Source organism: Trachurus japonicus, chromosome 21, assembly GCF_045865225.1.
Source record: "Trachurus japonicus isolate A0001 chromosome 21, Traja_1.0".
Classification (NCBI taxonomy): domain Eukaryota; kingdom Metazoa; phylum Chordata; class Actinopteri; order Carangiformes; family Carangidae; genus Trachurus; species Trachurus japonicus.
Window position 1 is genome coordinate 3,761,638 of NC_140927.1, and position 23,053 is coordinate 3,784,690.

Genomic DNA, 23,053 nt, shown 5'->3' on the forward strand with positions numbered 1-23,053 from the left:
ATCCAAGGGTAAGCCGACTCTGCAGAGGGATGCGACTCTGAGTTTGCAAATGAAGGCTATAAACTGAAAGTCATTCCGGGACAGAAACTATATATCAGCCGCTCTTTCCAAGTCATTCTTGGAGGACGGCGGTGCGGTTCCTGATAGTGTGCAGCTATAGACTCTGACAGGAAAGTAAACAACATTGGGACTTGGTCAATAGGCCTTCCTGTAAGCTTGTTGCTGGCAGGTCTTCTCAAGTATCAGGAAAGGCATTATTGATATGCTGTAACAAAATGTTACTGTAGATGACACCTGATAGAGCCCATTCTCTCTCACTCTCAACACTGGGGACATGGATATATACTTTGGCCTGTTAAAATTGAAACCCCATGACATGTTTGGTGGATCAGGAGCCAGGGGAGGTGTTTCTTGGACTTGCAGCCACGAAATTCGACCTGCAGCATTTCTTTAAATAGGAAAGACACTCGCAGCTACATTGTGCCACATACTTAACCCACACGTTTCTTTGCTTTTGTTAAAAGAAGTGACTCGCTCGTCTGGACTGCTGCAGAGGAGCAGCATTTTCTTTTCTCATCAGGAGATTAATTCTCTGATTCTTTCAACTAAAGGTGGAGGGCAAAGGAGTTAAACCCAAATGGGGCACCGGGGTCCGGGCATGAATGCAGGCATCGCTGCATAACCCCTCATCGCTGAGCACCCCCCCACCCTCCTCCTCCTCCCACCACCACACCTCCCTCCACCTCTCACCCAGTCTGTGGAGCTACAGCGGCGTAAGAGCCTCATTTAGGGACACAGAAAGAAAGGCAGAAATCTCTTTCTCAGGAAGATTAGTGGCCGTCCTCCCTTTGGAGTAATAGGCCCGCGGATGGAGAGGGAGATCGGGGTAAGGAGTAAGAGGAGGGGGTGGGCGTGAGGGGATGGGGGTCCTTTTTTTTTTTTTTTTTTAACTCTGGGACATTTTTCTCCAACCAAAGGGCAAGTAGGGTGGGTGGGGGGCCTGACCCGCTCCAGAGAAAGGCTCTGTGGCCACTGCAGAGACCATGGAGGAGACCTCTTCAGACTGAAGCTCCATCTTGAGTCTTGGACTTTACCACCAGACACTTTTTGTTTTAAAATGCTTCTCTTTAGCTCCGTGTCCTTCTCCGCTCCACAATACTCAGAGTTTCCAAGCGCCTAAAACACTTTAGGAGACTGATTCTGTTGTTATTGTGTGTTATTCTGGATGGGATTTTTTATTGTATATTCTCAGCAGTATTTTACCTTTAAAGAGGAACTATGCAAGATTTTTTTTAATTCATGCAAAACCGCTGATGCGTGTTCCTGTCAGGGGCAATTTTCTGGCAAGCAGTCTCTGTATTTACCTCTAAAACAACTCCGTCTCGTAACGTTCTCTTATTATCTCATGGTGTGGTGAATGTGCAGGTCACAACTTGTCCACCAGAGCGTTTTGGAGTTGTTGGATTGTGTATTTGATGAGTCCGATGAGGGAAACCAAGAAATCCCACCGTAACTTAGTTCTGAGAAGCTTGCGGCTCTGCTCCACTGTTCTAAAAATAGCTTGCACCAACAAATAAAGGTAACGAACCTACTGCTATGACTATAGGGATTATGGCAATGTGCCAATTTGCCAAAATGTTGAACTATCCCTGTAACTATGCTAAAAGAAATTTTTTTTACCTCAATTAAACAGCTTCAGAGTAATTGTGAAGGTTAAATAAATTACTTGTAACTTGTTACAGGGAGAATGGAGGCTCTCTGCCTTCCACCTAGCGTCTCTTGGCTGAACTACACAAATATACACATCATAACATTGCATATGACACATAACATTGTCCACCGCCCCATGGATTGCTTTCTCGCCAGTTTTGTTAAAAACAAAAGCACATGGCTGGGAGGAGGGTTAGCAACACAGCGGACTTGCATAGTTCCCCTTTAATTGTCATAATTAATTGATATGAACAGTGAGGAAGTGAGAGGAAAATCAGGGGGCAGACAGACAGACAGGATGATTATGCGGGAAGCTGGAGCTAAACCTGAGAAAGTGGTACGCACTCTACCAGGCGAAACAGCCCTTTAGATGTAAAATGTATTCACGTGGACGAAGCCTCATCCACAATGAGCATGATTAACATCCATAACCTGATGACAACACGGCGCTCTGCTCCCTGCATGACTTCTTCCACTAGACTCCTCCTCTTCATCAATCTACACAGAGGCCGCTCCGCGCTCACAGCCGATCCACACACCAGAGGAGGAGGTGATTTAATGCCGTATTCTTATCTAGAGACAGCAAGTTTTGACGAATGCTGGGAATATTTTTTTTTTCCCGTTGTCTCTCATTGGCACCCTTCTTACATCAAAGCTGTGAATAATTATCCGTAGACAATGTGGTTGTTTTATGCTAGAGAACATCAATCTCAGGCGAGGAGTTCACAAAGCTACGGCCCCGACTCAAAGAAGGATGAATATAAGACACTGGTTAGGTGGAAATAAGTGAGCGTGTCTGCTCCACTGGCCTCGTACAGTCAACACCAAAGTGAGGGATGATGGAAAAAATTCTCTCTGGCAAAGTTTCTCAGCGTATAACAAGGGCCGTAAAACAACAAGCTGGCAGATCTATGTTTGAAAGAGTCTCTCCGTCGTCTTGGACCAGGCCTGGAGGACGGTGGCGGGAGACGGAGCACATCTGAACATCTCATCCTCGGCCTGTGTGAAGTAGGGAGGGAGGGAGGGGAGGAGGGGAGGAGGGGAGGAGGTGCATCAATCACAGGTATTCCTTTGAAACCGTGAGATGTTTTACAGTTCTGGAAGCGGGCACCTAATCTGAACACATGTTACTCTGACACGGTGAGGAACAAGGCTGACGCAGACTCGTAAATCCCCGGGGCCTGGGGAGTCAGGTTGCGAGGGGGGGGGGGGGGGGCGAAACCTGTGGAAGCATGCCCTGTAGCTGGGAGACAGATGCAGGCTGTCACACAGTATGAGGGTGCCCATTTAAAACCATTAACAAGGCCCTGATTGCTATCACATGGACTGAGCCCGAGCTGCACTTAGTGCCAGCCAGCATCCACCCGGCCACTCTCATGCCTCCTCATCTTTCCACCTTTGGACTTTGTTATTACAGGACAAACACACGTCCAGTGTATCTTAAAGGGATAGTTCACCCAAAATTCAAATTTCACTCATTATCTACTCACCTTCATGTCAACTAAGAGCCGTGAGTCCTCCGTGCCTTCTCTGAGTTACAGGGGGGTCCGCGTAGCAGTATTTGTCCATATAATGGTTGTCAATGGATACCAACTTTCTTAATCCAACAAGACACACCAAAAAACATCCAAATACCTCCATACTGCTCGTCTGTAATGTCCCTCTGGTACTGAAGCCCCGACATGAGAAATTGTTCCGCCGGTCAGTGCAAATCACACGAGATTTGCACTGACACAGGAAGAGCAGTGAACCGAGACACTGGGAGCTTCCGCTACAAACAAGCTTAAAATAGACTTATTTAATTTTTTTCGGAACAATTTCTCAGGTCGGGGCTTCAATACAAGAGGGACATTACAGACGAGCAGTATGGAGGTATTTGGATGTTTTTTGGTGTGTCTTTTTGGACGAAGAAAGTTGGTATACATTGACAACCATTATATGGACAAATACTGCTGCACGGACCCCCCCGTAACTCAGAGAAGGAACGGATAACTCTGAAAATTCTCACAGCTCTTAGTTGACATGAGGGTGAGTAGATAATGAGTGAAATTTGAATTTTGGGTGAACTACCCCTTTAACTGAGTCAGAGTGAAGTTCAACAGGGTGAGGCACATCTCTGTGAAACACGAGCGCATCGACCTCTCATCAAACCAGGTATGGGAATGGGATTCTCGGCCAGCTGACGTGACACCTTATGGTGAATGAGATGTTCTTGTGATGTTTCTTAAGTTACAAGGTTACACATATAGTTTTATTACCAAGTATAAATGCACTGTATCTAAATTCTATGGGTCTCTATACAAAGCATGTGATTCACTGAGACCAGGACATGACATCTCCAGCAGCTGAGACCTGAGCTGTCCAACATTCCGATAACTTCAGACAAAACTTATGCATCTGGATAAAATATAAAACCACCAAAGAAAACGTGGCTTCTAACTAGAAAAAGTCAACTTTGAGCTTCTAGTCCATGGGCATGGAGGATATGACATCACTCACAGATCACCACATGAAATTGAGGGCCATCATGACATCATGACATGATTTCTCTGGTTTGAGAATTGATGGAAATAATTTGTATGAAGTTAATTAAAAAACAAACAGAATCTATGTTTGAGACATTTTAATGTGAAAAAGTTACTATAATGAACTTTGCCTGGTTTTGAAGTATTTTGAACTTCCTATTCAAACAAGTTGAATAAACAAAGACCCTTAAGGAAGCATAAATGCATCCAAGCTCCTTGATTTATTCACACTTGTCCCACATTTTTTTGTTTGCACACGCAATCTGAGAAGCCGCTCAAATAAAAAAAGAAGGAATCATCAAATTGAAAACAAAAGCAGAGATTTAAAAGTGTCTAATGACATACTAATGCCCTACTTCTACTGTTCCCATGTGTGACAAAGTGGCTTTGTGATGGCACGCCACCAGGCCCTTCATTAAACTCTAAAGCAACTTGAGTGAACTGTCTCTGCAGTGGCCCCTCAGATGATGCCAGTGTGTCCTCCTTGGGGCTTTCAGTGTCCACCAGCAGGCGTTAGTAATTCATAACAGTGGTACCTCAGAGGCCCCAACAAGGTTCCTCCAACCTCGTTATGAGGAGTTTATATCACTGACTCGCTAATGAAACCATGAGGTCTCATCTTTTAATTATGACCCCCTTCATAAGAGGAAATCTTGCACACCCTGCACCCTCCATGTGACCTCCCAAGCACCAATAACCCCTGATGGCTGATGGGTGAAGACTGCTTTCTTCACAGTGGTGTGAGGTTATGAAAATCCCCCCCCCCCTCCCTCAACTGCCAACATCACACACAATGGTCAGAACTGTGTAAATGGCTGAATAATTCATGTCATGGCAGGCGCAATATTTTCTTCTTTGCCGGTTTGAAGAAAAAAAACTTGCGGCCTCTTTGTGGAGGTGCCAGGGAGAGTGCATCGGAACGTCCTAGATTCTCACCCCGCATCCCTAAACAATTAATGCTCATGGCTCCTCTCGTGGCAGGCCACCAAGCCCCATCATTAAGCATAAATACCGCCACAATGTCATACGACATCTTGTTAGCATTTCAAAGGCCCTTCCCTCCTCCCTGCCTTTATCCCAGGCCTCTGATACACCATGTCGTCCGCTGCTATGCCAGCCTTTTTTAGTAATTCATGAAATTTACACTCAGGAGGTGAGAACAAGGTCTTTCGACCTCATTATAGAATTTTTTCATCACCCATTCTTTGACATCTCGGAAACACGCGGCCCCCGTCTCTGGGCCTAATGCTTTTCATGTGCCACCCAGCGACTTGTGCGAGTAGCCGGAACGTTTCAGTCGACTGCACTGTGCAGAGTGCATGATCCTACAGAAGGACAGAGCTGTGTTACACTGAGCAGAGCCCAAGCACTCCCCAGTCTGCCACCGAATTACTAAATAACCTTGTTGACTACCAGACTACCCACACTGTGCACTCAGCTGGCAGGAACACCTTGCTTAAACTGGTGCAGTCAATGAATCCTCCATCCTTAAAGGGATACTTCACCAAAAATCAATAATTCACCAATTTTCTACTCACCCTCATGCCAGGGAAGGGTTTGGAGAACTTTCAGACTATTCAAAATGTTTTTGGAGTTCCATTGGGGGTCCGGCTGGCAATAGATTTTCATAATGGTGGCAGATAGCTCACTTTTTAATCATCCAAAACACACACTATGAAACATCCAAATGCCTCCATACTGCTTGTCTGTACTGACCCAAGTGTCCTGAAGCCGCCACATGAAAAAGTTGTTCAGAAAATTTTAATTTTAACTCTGTTTTTAGCCTTGTTGTAGCAGTAGCTCCCAGTGGCTGCTGCGAGATGTTCTTCCGTGTTTGCATCATACATCCAATGGTTTACAATGACGAACAAACATCTCGCAGCAAATCTCGCGCATGCGCACAAACCTCAACACAGCCACAACAAGGCTAAAAACTGAGATCAAATTATTTTTTCCGAACAACTTTTTCATGTGGCAGCTTCAGGACACTTGGGTCAGTAGGACGAGCAGTATGGAGGTATTTGGATGTTTCATAGTGTGTGTTTTGGATGATTCAAATCTGAACTCTATCCGCCGCCATTATATGAAAATCTGTTCTCAGCCGGACCCCCCCTGGAACTCCAAAAGTGCTTTGATGACTCTGAAAGTTCTCCAAACCATTCCTTGGCATGAATTATTGATTTTGGGTGAAGTATCCCTTTAAGGATATAGGATTCATTGACTGCACCAGTTTAAGCAAGGTGTTCCAAACCCTTCCTTGGCATGACGGTGAGTTGGCAACTGGTGAATTATCAATTTTGGGTGAAGTGTCCCTTTAAGGTTATTTTGTTCAGTTTCTGACCAATGCTATTGAACTGTATTGGGTTATATGGACAGGTGTTATTACAGGGCTGTTGTCAATCATCCAGTGTATGATGATGAGTGAGAGCGGCCGTACCTCTGGTCAGAGTGGTGGGCGAGGGCTTCTTGGGGAGTTCTGAGAAGCTGCTTCCATCCAGCCCTGAAGCCTTACACTCCTTCTTCTCGGTGGCCGTGGGAGCTGAGGTCTCCATGCTGCTCTGAAGTTTACGTCACAACCTGCAGAGGTGAGAGAGACGCTGATGTTAGGTGGAATACCTGACGCTGGCTGTGACCAAGCAAAAAGAAATCAGAAAAAAAGAAGCATCATGTGCTGTTCCTGTCATGCAACAAAACTCAACTTCGACAAATGCATGGTTATCAGTTGCAGTGATCAGGAACATTGCTGAATTGACCTATGGCTAAGCCACGCCCCCAAACACGATGAGCCAATCACAGTGCGCATAGCTAGCCCATACACTCGGACATTCTCTGCTTCCACGTCCATTGAAATGCATTGCAGTTAGTCAGTTTTCATTCGTTTTTGTATGTTTTTTCTTGACATTTTAATTTTAAAATGGTCAAACGGTGTGCATGGGGTACATGCAACTCCGACACTAGGTATCCCGAGAGGCTGGGCGACGGGGTGTATTTTTTTAACCCTTTCCCAAGCCACATCTCAACCGAGAGAAGTGTCTGCTCTGGATAAAGTTATATGAGGTAGACCACAACACCAACTAAACGTGGATAAACTTAACAAGGATGTCTACATCTGTTCTAAGTTAAGTCAACAACGTATTTGAGGCAACATATTGTGAGAGATGTTTGGATGTTAGCCAGTATCACAACTAAGCATAAAGCCCGCTAGCTTAATGCTAACGTATAATGCAAAACTCCATAGACAGGCTAACAGAAGTTAGCCCGTCGCTATCGGCGTTTCGCGGCAAACGGCAGCCATAGCAGTAAAGTTAAGTTAAGTTTTGGTGACTTCGAGATGATATTTAATCTTTCTGCCTCCAAAAATCATCAATTGCCTCCTGTGAAATGTCTGCTACTGTGACAGCTGCCATAGCAGCGGTCACCGAATGTTGACTGTTTGTCCGAGTGAGTGGAGGGGGCGGGGCTTAGCCATAGGTCAATTAAGAGGAGCACACTGGAAAGCCAGAATGGTTAAAAGGGGCAAATGTGCATAATAATGTGCTTTGTTTGCTACGACTGCTTTAAATTAAATAGCACTATGATCTTTTTTTTAATTTCAAAATTAGTTTGATTATGACTTGTGTTAAGTCAAAAATGAAGTTTTAGACAACAGAGACAGAATTAACATTTACAATAGCACATGTGCACACATGACACAGTTGTAAAAGTTAAGGGGAACTGTAGTGTTTAAACATTTCTTCAATTAAAGCTGCGAAAATACCTGCTCCTCTATCTTAGACAATGGAAGAGAAGTCACTTCAGTAGAAAGATGAATTAAATAACTGCTCATTGAGAGATAGTGTAGAGTTCAGGGTTCCTACACATTTGAAATGTCCAAATTTCATACTTTTTCCAGACCCTAATTACCAGACGTCTCTGTAAAAAAATTCAAATCATTTGTGATATTTGAGTAAATAGATGTGCATAATATAAAAAAAACATGTAATTCATCATTTGTTTTCATTATTCTGAATGTGTATGCCATTGTGTAACCAAATTATTTCCAGGAGATTGTAAATAACTTCAGATACGACCAAAACCAGATAAGCATTAAGATAAATATATTTCCAGACAATAGTTTCCATTTGCCGTACTTTTCCAGACCTGGAAATGTATAAAATCAAATTTCATCTAGGAACTCTGAGAGTTATAGAAATAGCAGCAGCAGCAGGACTCAGGTCTCTACATACCGTTTCTGCCTTTATCTCATTCTATGGTTCAAAAATGTAGAATTAACACTTTAATTAATCTAATTCTCTCCTTTTTTATTAATTAATTTATTAAAAATTAAATTAATTAACTAAATAAAAGTGACCCTTTGTTCCACAAATCAAATCATCTAAGAAGCATGAGAGTCAAAAAATTTGTACATTATAAGAAGTGAGCCGTATCACAAGGTTTCCACTGCAGTGTCTGTAGTGATGGCGAGCCAGGCTCTGTGCACACATACAGGTTTGTCAGTTTGATGTAATGAGTTCACAGTGGCCCCTCTGTTCCAATAGTAAACACAAGCGGCCCTTAGTGCTGAGGTTCCAGCCGTGTTAACACCGTGTTAATACCTCCTCATGTCTGTGTGAGTGGCCGCTACACTTGGCAAAGAGCCACTTTGCTGTTTGACTTGCTGGGAGCTACAGGAACCGTCCGAGAACAAACGAGGCCCGACGGTCACTGCAGCTGCCGCCACCTACAAGACCGACTGGAACAGGAATCAGAGGGGGTGACTTCATCTTTCATGGGTGTGAGGGAAAAGATCTTTTCCACGTGAGGTCAGGAGGTTTGGAAATCTCACATTATTTTTGCTTTTTAAAGTCTGAGCGCTGCAGGGCATTTAAATGAAACAATCCACTTCCCTCCTAACACCTGTGACCATCTCAGTGAAGTCAGTTCATTTGAACTTCACTAAGAAATATAAATATTTTTCTCAGTCTCATGTCTTTGAAAACAGAAAAGTGTTTATGACTTGACTCGTGCCCAAAGAACACAGATAACACCGTAAAGTGAAGATATGGGAATAAATGTTCTCTGAGTCAGAGAAAGAAAATGTGATGTTTGGATGGAGGATGATAGAAACATCCCATAAACACACTCTTAATTGAGAATATGTGGAGATAAATTCTTAGTATTAAGAGCCGAGGTGAACTTGATTGTCCAGTCATCTGGTTTTACCAGCAGCTAGTCAAATGTGTGAAGTGCCGTTCCTGGTTCCATGTGGATATCCAACATGTCATCCTTTATTGTGAGGTGTGTGCACAAGCAGCCATGTCTGCGACCCTTTTGGAGGTGCCAGTCGCCTGTCACCGAGCCAGTGTAAGCCGATTAGAGGTGGGCGACTAACAGGTTTAGGCTGCATCTGTTTCTTTTTTTTTTCTGCTGCCAAAAAAGTCCCCGCGGCTCTGCCAAGGGCCCCGGCGTGGCTTGGAGGACTCCGTCACTCTGACATCACTTTAGTGATAGAATTTAATGTGCTCTTTCATGGGGCCTTTATCGTCAACTCTGAGCTGGCCAGAGTTGTTTTGTTTTGTTTTTTTTGCTAGTGAACCCCTCTTGGCTCAGATAAGACGTGCGCACTAACGCACCGGCGCTCGCAGCAACAACGTTTGCCTTTCAAGCAGCCTGCCCCTTAAAAATAACAGCGGATCCTCCTCCTTAACATCGCTGTCTGATGAACATCTGGCACCGCATTAATAGCTGTTTCCATGCTTTTACAGCATGCCAACTATTTGCTTTTCACTCGCCTCTGAACCTCAAGCCAATATTCTAATGAAGAGCGGTTAGGGGTATAAGCACCTGTAAAGGTCATTTACCCAAATATTTAAACAAATATATCATCATAATAATACTCAGCAGGTGCTGTTTAGAAGGACTCGTGAGTTCATTTCCCCCAAAAAGTGGCCCCGATTTCACCCCAACAACCCCCCCTCGCCCCACCCCCCAAACACACACACACGTCTTTCCTTAATTCTCTGGGAGCTGCTGAATTTTCCCCCGCTTCTCGGCGTCTCCCTACAGGCCAGACCCGGCGTTGCCCCCGATGACAGGGAGGCCCGGCTCTGACAGGCTGGTACAGGTGTCAGGAACCAGTCGGACAGATGGCAGGGGCCAAAGGCGAACAAACAACAAGGGTGCACTTCTTGTCTCATCTTCTGGTTGGCTGGGCAGTCCGTTGTGGCACGAACAGGATAACACCTCCTCCTCCCTTCACCCCCCCTTCCCCAAAACCTCGCTATGCTCCCCTTACCCCCTCTACCCCCTGGTGCCATGTGACCACTAGACTGGGGACTTAAAAGGAGAGTGGGGGCAGGATTACCAGCCTAAATGAAACGCACACACAGTCACTTAACTCTCAAGCAATCAAGTGATGGTTTTTCACAATGAAAATAAATCTTCTGTTTCACCCATTTAACCTTAAAGCCCCACTATGTAACTTATTTGGCTTTTTATTAGCAAAAATCAAATATGTCTTTCATAAATAAGTATTTCACTGAAGTGGAATCACAGCCGCATACAAATGAAAGCTTTCTCATACCTTAGAATGAGTTGTTACAAGTTGTTACAAATACATAAGTGGGCGACGCACCGAACCGAGGCGGCCATGTTGCATCGCCATTTTTTACGTTGAGTGGTAGCGTGACCGTAGGTAACCACGGAAACTCGGCGGAGCTGTCGGCTCGGGGAGAAAGTTTTCCAGGTAGCGCCTGTTAAAACTGTCACCACTGTGTAGTGTGAGGAAGGACGGAGGCACTGGTGTTGCATTCAGGTGCAGTCAGGCAGACGGCCGTCGGCAAAGATGGAAAAACGTGGGTCAGGTAAACAATACGACATCACCATGAAAACATATTGTCACGCCTGTATTGTTTTGCCTCATGTTGGCGGACCACTTGTTTACACGCTTGTTTATCCTGTTACATGCAGCGTCTGTTGTCTGTCTGATGTCTGCCTGATTTCACGTGAATGCAACATCAAGAATACGTTCAGATATGCAACCGCACCGCTAGATGGGGGTAATCCCTACATATTATACCTTTAAGGTAACATTTATATGGACCAGGATCTAGAGCAAACATGCTATAATTATGAATGTCATTTTTGTTTCCTGGAAGTGCATAGCAAAAAAAAAAAAACATTTGTGCAATGACTGAATTACCTAAATAAAAGCATATAAATGTTTCAGATCACTGCTTTTAAGGTTCTTAGTCCACAGAGAAATGCACACACAGCCTGTGTTCAGAAACTGAGCTTTAAAAACAGCCATTGGGACTTTTGTAACTTTGTGATGTCACAACAAAGCAGTCAACACATTTACACAAACCCAAGCCCCACCCATCTGGACAACATATTGGTTTCTCTGAATATTCACTTGAATCCCTTTACTCTATTAGATCATAAAGCTAAAACTGTAACATGACTACACGGCATTACGTCTTATTAGCAAAGCTCTTCTTTCATGGGTGAGACTGGAGTAACCTTATCCCAAACCCTGACTTTTATAGTGACTCTGCTTTGTTCTTGTTCCTTCCTGCCACCGACCACAAATCTGGATGTGTGTTTTCTGTTTTGTTTTTTTGTCCTCCATTGAACAATTCCTCTGCCTTCAGTGAATTATCTTACAAACATTCAAAATGAGGGTTAGAGAAAAAGGCAGGGCTGTTGGTTCAGTAGTGAAGACAGATGCAAAGATGTCCCATGTTTTAATAAATGCAAACAAACTCCTTAGTGCTATTTTCAAACATACAGCAGGAAGACCGTTCATATATCCTGGATGGATGTGAAAGTTTCATATGTAAAGATTCATTCTGAAGTGAGTGAAGAGAGAAGAGGGTATAGTTAATATTATGTTGATTTTCCTCTACCAGCCCTGACTCTGATGGAGCATCCAGACATGCTGCTTAACCACACGAGGCACAGGAAAAAAGACTGAGGTAATGGGCAAAGTTTTCTTCTGCTAAGGTCAGACTTCAGTCACAAGAGCCTCAGATGTTTCCTCTTGTTTTCAGCGCAGAATCACTTGTTTTTTTTTTCTTCTCTCTCTCTTTTGGAAAACGCAGAAACAAGAATCACTTGACTAATGAGTCTGCAGTTCAGCTCTGAAATTCTCTCGTTCCGTCTTCAGATCTCCTCTTGTTTGAAGAGAACCATTTGTCCGCTTCATCTTTTCTCCTCTCGCTGTTAATTCACCTTCTACCCCCTCCTTTCTCAGACGCGCAGGGGACTTTTTGTTATGAGACCTGGTGTGTGTTTTTCTTAGCGCCTCGTTCAGTTTCAAGTGTTCCTCTCCTCCACTACCGTTCAACAGCTCCCCTTTCACCAACATTGAAAGGAATGCAAACACAGATCAAAAGAGGCCCTCTGGTTTTGAAGATTTCCAGGCTTTGCTCTTCTTACTTTCTTCCTTCCTATCTTTCAGTCAATGCGAACCGTATGCTGGTAGGCTCTCTTTCCTGGCAGCAGCGCACGCAAACACACACACACACACACACACACACTCACACACATACACAATGACACCAACTGCCGTCTCAGTTGGCAAACACAGCAGCAGCGATGGATAGGTGAGGTGTCCTCGCCCCCTCCCCCCCCCATGCCACCTGCAGACACTCTGCTCTCATGTTTCCGACAGTGACACACACATGCAGGTTCACATAACAAGCAGCAGAAGTCAAAATATACTTTTGTTTTACATTTCTGTGTCTTCATCATCACAGAGCTGACGATGACAGGTTATTCTCTAAAGAGGTGGTTGAGATAATATCATGAGACTGGAGAAGTGTTTTGTTCAGCTTTTGCATGTGACAGTCTACTTTCTTATAATGTTCAGGTATGTGCACTTTCTTTGAGTATTTACACTGGACTACATCTCAGGTGAAAATATGTTTACACTAGTTTTTACTTTTTTTCATATTCACATAAATCATTTGGAATCACTTTTTTTTTTAAATGATGCAGTGTTATAGTTTTTTGTTGTTGTTGTTGTTGTTGTTTTTATATAAAAAAAGACTTAAGGCTGGGGCAGATATTTGATAATATACGATATTGACATATTTCCCATCATATATGCTGTTTTCTATACCATAGAAGATTTTTTTTTGTATTAGGGTTGAAGATTGTGACATTTTGGATGTCAGCATAACTTTACACATACATGCATCACTTATGATAATCCAATAAATTCCTGCCGTCTGGCATCTGTTTGGCAACCAACCCATATGTGGGTAAAACTTATCAAATCAATGTTTTATATTGAAAATGATACAATTTTTCAGCAAATTGTTTTGGTTTTCTGACCCTCACTATAAAATGCTCCAGAGAAGACTCTTCACTACAAACCAAAAAGAGAGAGATTGCTGTCTTCAGGTGATCATGTCAGTATTGTGTTTACGGTGTCCAAAACAATCAATTATTGCAGGTTTAAAGGTCCAGTGTGTAAGAATTGGCAAGGTTGATTGACAAAATCTGAATATACTACCGATGAATATATAAGTGTATAATCGCTATAAAATAAAATTTGTTTGGTTTCGTAGCCTTATAATTCTTCTTTTATAACAAGGGTCACTGCAAGAGTGTCGCCATCTTGCACCGCCATGTTTGTACGGCAGCCTGAATGGAAAATCCAGCCAGCCAGAGAGCAGGGTTCATGAGTTTTGCGTTGAAGAAGGCGGAAGGAAAGAAGAAGGAGTAGGAAACAGCAGACATATCGTAAAATGGTTCAGATCTTCACCTCATCGCTCCATGCTCCTGAAATACTCCCAGTCGTCCCAGTCGAGTTAATGTTTTTTTGTCCTCAGAGGCCACCGTCACTTTGACGATGGGAAGGGTGAGTGGGAGCGAGCGAGTGAGCACTGTAAACTAGAATCTGAACTCTATATCACGGTTTTACCCCCATTTTACACACTGGAGAAAAAGGAGAAAAAAGATCATGTACTGTATATGGTTAAAGGAAGCGGTTTGCCTTCATGCTACTACTGCTGCTTTTGAAGGTTACCCAGCAGCAGTGATCATCATCAGTGTGGATGGAAGGGAAAACAGTCAATAGGTATGATACTGCACGATACCGACGTCTTTATTTGATTGTTTCTAGGCTAGAGTTCAATGCAACACTTGAGCAGGACAGAGGAGAATAATAATCAATCACTCTGACATTCTGACACTCTGAAAAGACAGAAAAACTTCTTTCAAAGCTGTGATTCACACAGAATCCACCCAGTCTACTCACAGCTTCTGCTCTTAACCCTTCCTCCAGTTCACTCGTGAACACAATGATACACTGAAGAGGAATGCTGGCTCTGTCAGATCTTATTTACAGGTGGACAGGTGTAGAAGTCGGGGGGGGTGGGGGTAATGAAGGAGTTCACACAGGCTTCTTCTTTCACTACAGTGCCTTCACTATGTCCAGGTCCAGAGGGCTGCTTGCATAATTCATACAAAGTAAAGCTGTTTTTCCTCTCTCATAGCCAGCCCTAACCACCTTGGCTGGACTTCCTCTGGGAAGGTTTTCATGAGAAACCTTTAATTTAACAACCATATGCTCTCTCTCCATGAGAGCTCTTTGTGCTCACCAAACAGCATCACCAACAACACGGATCATTTTTTACTTCTCAATGACTCCTGCAGTGCCTCACAGACGTTCTTCAATCACTTTTTCAAACTGTCACCTTTGGTTTAACCACATAAGAAACACTATCCCCGTCAGCTTCCACCATTTGAACATTTGAACTGTTTGGACCAGGATTTAAATTAACAGGCTAATCTGATCAAACTCAGGCAGGTCCTTTAGGGACTTTTGCGATTATAATCTCAATTCTCAATGACTGCAAAACACTTAAACTAATAATGACTTTAGTTTTAGAAAGGAAATGTAGCTTGCAAGGTGATGTTCAACTGACCCAGCATGCAGCATTATAATGTTATTACTTGGGTCATGGAAGAACCCACTCCTTCATCCGCTTCGAAAATTTACTGCACCTTTCAGCGGAGAGGAAGGTAACCGGACCACCTGGACTCTGAACTCATGAGAACTTGTTTTCAGACACAGCAGCTGGTTTTTTTTTTGTTTTTTTTTGTGAAAAGCTTGGAAACCCACAGTTCTCTACCTGCCCAGCAACAGCAGACAATCAAAGCTAGTCACTAGCTGATGAACAAAGTGGAGCATTCATAAGCTTAACAGCCAAATGTTTACCACAGGAGATGGTGTAGACCAAAAACGGAGCCAAAAGTAGAGTCAATCTAGGACTTATAATCACCAGATGGCCAGAAACACAAGTCCTAATGGATGTTAGTGTTACACTCAAGAGGCCCACAATTAGTTACTGCCGGTTTAGACCTTTAAAACTAAACCCTTATGATCAAAGACCCCTCCGTCAATGGAGAGATGAGCACATTACCAACATCTGACATCATTATATCCAAATCGGCATGTCTTATTTGATGAACGTGCGTGGCTTTGAAGCGTTCCCACAAAATTTGTACGATCTAAACACAAGAGCAATCAATATCGGAGCAGGAATGGTTTTTGTTGACAGACAGAGACCTCTGGGAGAAGACAAGTTTAGACTGGGACAGGGCACATTCTCTGCGGGTGAATCACTTTGTCTTTGGAGAAACACGTCCCTGTGAGCATTTCAAGCTCAGGTCTGAAAGGTCACCAAGCAGACTGTGAGAAGTCTGACAAGCAGCACATCAGCCATTAGCCGGATTCAGGGGCTGAAACAACATCACTGCACTAGCCTGTAAAACATGCACAGACCTCAGGTCAGTCGAGCGGGAAGGAGAGTTGTCACGATCCACGTTCTCATCCTGAGGTGTCCACATGCCAATTCCCATTCAAAATGATTGACCATGTGGTTTCAATCATTTAGTCATGTAAATTCAGACTAAAAATATTTTGTCGACCGCATTCCGGTTTCTGGATACTCTCCTGTCAGTTCCAAACTTTTTTTTTTTTTAACAATCAGCAGACTGCACGTAAGGACTGGCGGTCCTGATCAAACCCAACCATGCAGTGGATACAGAGTAATAAGCGCCTAACGACTGATGTAATATGAAAGGCATCTAAAACAGCAGACAAAACCCTTGTGGATGAGTTCCTACCCCACCCCTGAACCTGACCTTTCCTGCTAGTAAAGGCAATATCCTGTGGTTGATCTTTTTGTCTCCCTCAACCAACAGAAAACAGATGTGGAGCTCAGAGCCTACACACAGTCCCCCAGCAGGCAGGAATCTAGCTTTTTTTTTTTTTTTTGTGCTGTGGAGAGAATCAAATTACTAAATCAATGAGCAGATACTGACGCAAGGGTACACAATCAACTTAGGAATTAAAGCATGGTACGGCAAATTTAGCATGGCACTCCTGTTACACTGTCAGAGCAGTGGTGAATAATATGCATAAAGGGCTGAAATGTATACAGGAGACCCCGTTATAGCAGAGATAGGGGTGAGCTACAGAGGCCTGGGAGGCTCACTCGCTTCTTTCTCTTCTACTTTGCCTCTAGATTTTAGAGCCCGCCCACACAGATACATGAATCGGCATACTTTTTTTTAATCGTTTCTGCATTTCACAGTGTTTCACAGTGTTTTTCGGTATTAAAGCAGAAGTAAGCGGAAGTGGGAGTGGGAACAGCGCACCGACAAAAAAATCGGCTCCGATCGGCTTGCAGTGGGAACGCCAGACCCGGGTCAACCCGCTAATTTACGTGATGATGTTGAGCGTTACGTGACGCCACGTCATAACATCATGCCAGCCCTCGAAAATTGTTCATCGTCCGCTGCCTTTCGACCGTTTTGAGGACGGACAAAAGCGCAAAACAAGAAAGAACACTGACCGCCGCCTGACCGGCTTCCACGCTGCTCTCCATTGTTTACTTCCCTGAATTCTTGCTGCGTTCATAACAACTCGGAGGTCGGAAATCCCAACTCGAAAATGTCCAACCTCCAACATCATTGCATTCACGCTGCAGGAACTTGAGAGAAAAAAAACATGGATACCTGAAGGAAGTTTGGCATATTGTGGCTCATAGCTGAATACGAAAAATAAATGCAGCAGTAAATGATGTTTATTTTGGAGGAGAGGAGATGCCGCAGATGAGTGCACATATAATGTTACAGCCTCGATAACAGTTAAACGTTATTTCCGTCACATAGGAGGAACACAAATTTCACACCATACAACAATCACAGCTTAATATAAACGTATTTCATATAGGCTACTGCAATAATACACAAAAATATGCATTAAAACCTCAACAAATAACTTAAAATGTCTACATTCTATTCCGTTTAAGACGAGAGCTGCCATGTTTTGATGTTGTCGTGAAGTCGGAAAGTCGGAGCTCTGATATGATACCCGAGTTTCCGACCTGTAATTTCCGAGTTCGACGCCGTTCAATTCATTTTTTACAACTCGGAGCTTGTTTTTTTTCCGACTTCCGAGTTGTCTTGAACGCAGCATCTGTCGCACCTATGATATCATCAACGTGCTCCCAGTGTGATGACGTCACCAGACGTGTAGCGGTGGAAGCGGAGGCCACGCAGCTTGCCAGCGGGGGGTCAGACCCGGCTTGTTTTGGTCAGTGGGAAAGGAGCCAAATGCCGATTGTTAGCGTTTAAAAAACCAGCGTCGAAGCAGCTATAGACACCCAATTAACAGAGGAGAAGGGATGTTGCACACTCCTAGCCTTGGATGAAAAATGATTTAATAGGATCGTACTGTAACAAAACCGACTTTTCGACCCAACACTCAGATTTTTTGTGAAACGATGATGTCATACCCCTGAGCTAGTCGTTACAGTGTCTGGACGTCACTCGGTCACTGCGGCTGAATTGCGTCACTGATCGTCATATTTGCACTGACACGACTCCCAGTCAACATTTAATCCACTTATATTTTGGAGTTTGGGGAAGCTTTCCTTCTACTTCTCTGTTTTTGGTGTGGCAGCGTTACAGCGCCACACAATCTCCACACAGGCCGGGTGTATGAACTACAGTGCTTTGAGTGGTTTTCCGTGCAAATGTGTATACACAGATATTTCTTAAAAAGGATCCCATGTTATGGAGATTTTTTTCAAAACATCCCGTCCCATGTTGGCAATGCCCAATGCAGTGATCACCAGATTGATTCCTGTCTGTGCTGATCTGTCACTCTCCAAGCCTCTCCACCATCCTGTAGGCAAAAATGCCCCCCAAAAGTATCTTTAAAAAAATATTAAATTTAAATTTTTAGCCTCTTCTGTGGAACAAATGATATAATAATATTACATTCAGTATCTGAAAATGAACAGGCCAATAATTGTGAAGTACTTAAATTGTTAAATCTGATTAATTTGTAGTAAAAGGAGAAAAAAAAAAAACCTGACTCGCAGCCTTTTAATGTTTTTGCTGCTGACGCGTAACAGCTGAATGAAAGCGAGCCGGTGCCCATGCGATGGAGGTCATGTGATGTGTGTCTGTGTGTAAAAGTCACAGCTGTCACCTGTGCCACATTGCACACTGCTGAGTCGAGCCGGCTTCCTCTCTGAAGCATTTGGCCGGGGGTCATTTATCCTAAATGTGTTGTTAGCACTCACTCTCGACTGCTTCAGCTGTCAATAACCCTGGCAACTACTTAAGCGAAACTTCAGTGTGCATGTGTGTGTGTGTGTGTGTGTGTGTGTGTGTGGGGTCCAACAACAGGGAAAGCACTGTACTTACAGGGTTTTTCAGTTTTGTGAGGAGCAGATGGTTAAATGGGGAGACACTACAGGTGAATAGGGTAAAAAAAAAAAAATAACTACCACATATCACCATGAAACGTATCTCTGACATTAAGACAAATATTTTTTGTATTTCAAGTCTTGTCAAATGTTATGTTTAAATATGTAAATGGGGCAATATCTGATGAAATATGCGCTAATCTGCATACATTTCCAAAACCAAAATCTGAACAATGGATAAAGCCCCTTTCAAAATTCTTATTTTATTTTGTTGACATATTAGAGTCAGAAGTTCTTACAGAGGGGATTTTGGATATCTCTTTTTATCACTCTGTAAATGAGAAAATACTGTCACCAGCCCTAAAAAATCCAATTTCACCCTGTTTTTAGGAATAAAATGTTGTATAAATCAGGCTGTGAATGATATATCAACAATCCCCTCTGTAAAATCCTTCAGAATAAAGACAGGAATAAAACTGGAAGGTTTGGTGTCTGTAAGTGCTGCTGAAGTGGAGATTTCAGGCTCAGAGTCTGTGGAAGAACTCATTTTGAGAAAACGGCCTTTAAAGACTTGTACTGTAAAATTCCATATATTGTTAATGTAAATTATACTTTTACGATTGGTTGTGGACATGGAGGAAATTACAATTTTTGGAGCCTACATCATTGTTGAGGAGAGAGAGAGCTTTACAATGATACCTGACATGACATGGGTCAGACAACAGACACAGCTCAGTATGTCACAGTAGCTGTTAACTTTTGGTGAATTTAGGAGAAATCTACTGACGAAAGAGATAAAAATGAAGTAAAATAAAAACACCTTAATGTGGATTTTATAACATTTCTTTTCTGAAAGAATACATGTTAAGGAAGAAAACTAGCCCAAAATCTCAAAATTGATCAGTGCATGAAAAACTATATAGTGTCTCGCCTTGTATTTGTAGGTTAGTCATTCAGTTGTGATGATTAAGTTTAAGGTGCCTAGGGGATGCACGTGTGTGTAATTGTTTATGTGTGTGTGTGTGTGTGTGTGTGTAAAGATTTGGCCCAAAATCAAAGTGAGCATTTGCTTCACTCAGGTTTCACTGTGGTGTAACTTCCACATTGTTGTGGTGAGTCCAGCGCTGCAGTAGAAGTGCCTGTGATAGTTGACAGCCTGTAGTTGCTGGCCTGCACACACATACAGCTGCTGCTGCTTCCACACTCACACACTCCATCTCAGGCATGAGGGGTGGAGGGGGGGAGGGCGATGGAGGACTCCCCTTGAATTTCAGGGGATGTCAGCGTGGGTGCATGTGTGTGTGTGTTTGTGTTGGCCGGGGAACCATCAGTAGCAGCTGTCATAGCACGTCACCGGGTGAGAGCTTATGGTGTTAATTCTAACTATTTCTAAGTGATAAGTTAGAGTTTCTTTCCCTCTGGATTTGTTTTTTTCTATTCAAAATACACCTGTGGTTTTTAGAGGCTTATCAACATTAGCTCCGGAGCAGATGAGTCAGAGAGCACAAGGCTGATGTTTCACAGTGAATAACACACGTTCAGTTTTTGGAAAACTGCAACATCAGCCAGCTCAGACAGGACAACATCTAGCAGGCTATTTTAGGAAGGTTAGGAAGACAAGGCTTTGTTGCCTCAGTGTGATCAGATATTCAACATGTCTGAGCTGCGTCACCACCAACTACACTATAGCAGGTGTTATCTGATCTCTCATCTTATAGGTCTGTTTATCAGAGATCAGTTTAAGGATTACGGCAGTGGTTCCCAACATTTTTTGGCTTGTGACCCCATTTTGACATTTGACAAATTTCTGGCAACCCCGCGATCATGTGCAGTCACGTGATTGCGGCTGTCAATCAAGATGTACCAGCTCAGATATTCTTATTTGCTGCATATTATTTGAACTCAAACAACTGTATTCTATAATTTCACTTTCTCGAATATATAAATTAAGATAGCGTATGGTGTTTTTAATCATACTTTTAAAAAGTAAATAATAATAAGTTAAAAAAATATTTTTATCAGTATTTTACTAGACATTTCAGGCGACCCCAGTTGAATTCCAGGCGACCCCACGTGCGGTCCCAACCCCAAGGTTGAAAAACACTGGATTAAGGTAACCTACTGGTTTAGTTGTAAATGATGACAACTGCTCTGTGAGTTCAGCCGTAGAAAACACTGGTGATTATGGAAAGCGAAAAGGGACAGAAAAGAGGTTTGACAAGCCGAGGGTTCAGGACGGTTGCATGGTTCAGATGTTGTAGCGTGGATTGACACATTAAAGGAGTTCTCAACAACAACTTACTCCGCAATAAAGCAATCTGACCAACAGGGGACAAAACAAATGGTCAAAATCTCTACAGTGAAAATAGCCTTGGCCCTACGGCCAGTCCATCACTGGCTTGAACTGTTGCTACACTTTACAAAAAAAAAAGTTTTGTTAATCTGCGCGAACAAGCTGTGAGAAATGTATTTTAATAATAATTATATATAGTTTATTTGAGAATATTTTATTTATTGGAAATCATATTTCATATGTATTTCGTTTATTTTAGGATAATTTATTTAACTTATTACCAGGCAGCACTTTACAACAGTATTCTATTTTTATTTTATTTTATTTTATTCTTCATATCTTGTATAATGTTCCAATTATTACATTTGACTAAAACGTGTAGCCTAAATTGTTGGTTTACAAAAGTTCCTAATAAACAAGCAAATGTATGTTTCGCATTTTGTTCCCATACTGTACCGACAATACACCAAACCGTGACCTCAAAACCAAACAGTGATATCAACCATATTTTTTTATTGCTTACTTTGTAAAATTGTAGAACATGCTGATGACATCAGGAAACAGTGGTTTGGGCAATGTATAGTATGGGTGTGGCCTCATTCTTCATGACAACAGGTTGAGTGTGAACCAGTGAGTAACATAAGGTAGTTAACAGTTAACACAACCATGTCATTTTCAATGTGCTACATAAATTCCTTTCTATTTCAGCAGCAGTGTAAAGGCATTCAACACTGAGCATGAGAGCTTCATTTTTCCATTGTCTTCATCTTTTCTCCTGGAACGCTTCACTACAACACACAAGCGACTGTCGACACCGGCCCGAGTTCAGCAGCCGAGCAGCCCGACACCGTCAAGTCTCGCATGAGAAAAAAAAAAAGACGACCCAGCAGCACGTAACACACGGATTCCATCCCACTTTCTCTCTAATGAGCTGATTACAAAACATGAGCAAACCTCAGCCTGGCCCTGAGTCAGGCATTGAGAGAGAAAAAGACAGAGAGATGATGGCAGCAGCAGACGTGTTGTGGAGGTTACAGAGCTGCCTGCTAAAGACAACCACATGTCTCCATATCCACCCTCTCCGCTCTGACTCTATCTCTTGTCTCCGGCTTCTATCTGTGTGGAGACTGTGGCCTGGCAGCGAGTCAGCGCGATGTGGAATCTAATATCTCCCATCATATGGAGACGTAAGAAAAGGAAGCCAGCCGCCCTGCCCTTGAGGCTGCGTTGACTTTGTAGCTATGGGAGGGCCTAGTGTAAATCATAACTTACAAACTCCTCACCCTCTCCCCCCGGCCGACACAAAGTTAGCAGCACAAACACCCCCCCTCCCCTCCCCTCCCCCTTAAACCTCTCTTTCTCTCTCTGTATGTCGGTTTGATTTTGTTGTCAGCGGCCTCTGAGCGGACCCCGGTCTCTGCCTCTGCATCAGATTAGGGCCTGTGGCAAACACTGCAGACAATACACCATTGTGCGCGAGGGCCTGTGTCAGTCTATCTCGGCGGCTCGCGTTCACACAGAGAGAGAGTCTGTGTGATGTTTGACGAGGAAGTGACAATTATACAGTCAAGGGGGAGCCGTCGGCCAGCAGTGAGGGGTTATCATCAGCCGGAGAGACCGTCCTTCACTCGCCACGGGACGGAGATGGAGATGGAGAAGCACGGGCCGGCCTCTGTAGTTATCAGTCATCTACAAGTCATAACAAAATCCCTGTTGTCCATGATGAGACCTAAAAGTCCCTCTTCTGTCCAAACCACGGATGATTTACTGGATGACCACATCATGGAATCTGGGATTCTCACAGTCAC

General features: G+C 43.3%; 1 protein-coding gene across 2 annotated transcripts in view; it reads right to left on the minus strand.

Annotated features, from left to right (window-relative positions):
• gli2a (GLI family zinc finger 2a) overlaps positions 1 to 23,053 on the minus strand; it is a 106,486-nt gene that overhangs the window by 74,703 nt on the left and 8,730 nt on the right. For both annotated transcript variants that reach the window (XM_085764696.1, XM_085764695.1), the window contains exon 2: positions 6,673 to 6,812. In XM_085764696.1, coding sequence (XP_085620822.1) covers positions 6,673 to 6,787 — 115 coding nt within the window. In that variant the 5' untranslated portion in view covers positions 6,788 to 6,812. The remainder of the gene's footprint in view (positions 1 to 6,672; positions 6,813 to 23,053) is intronic.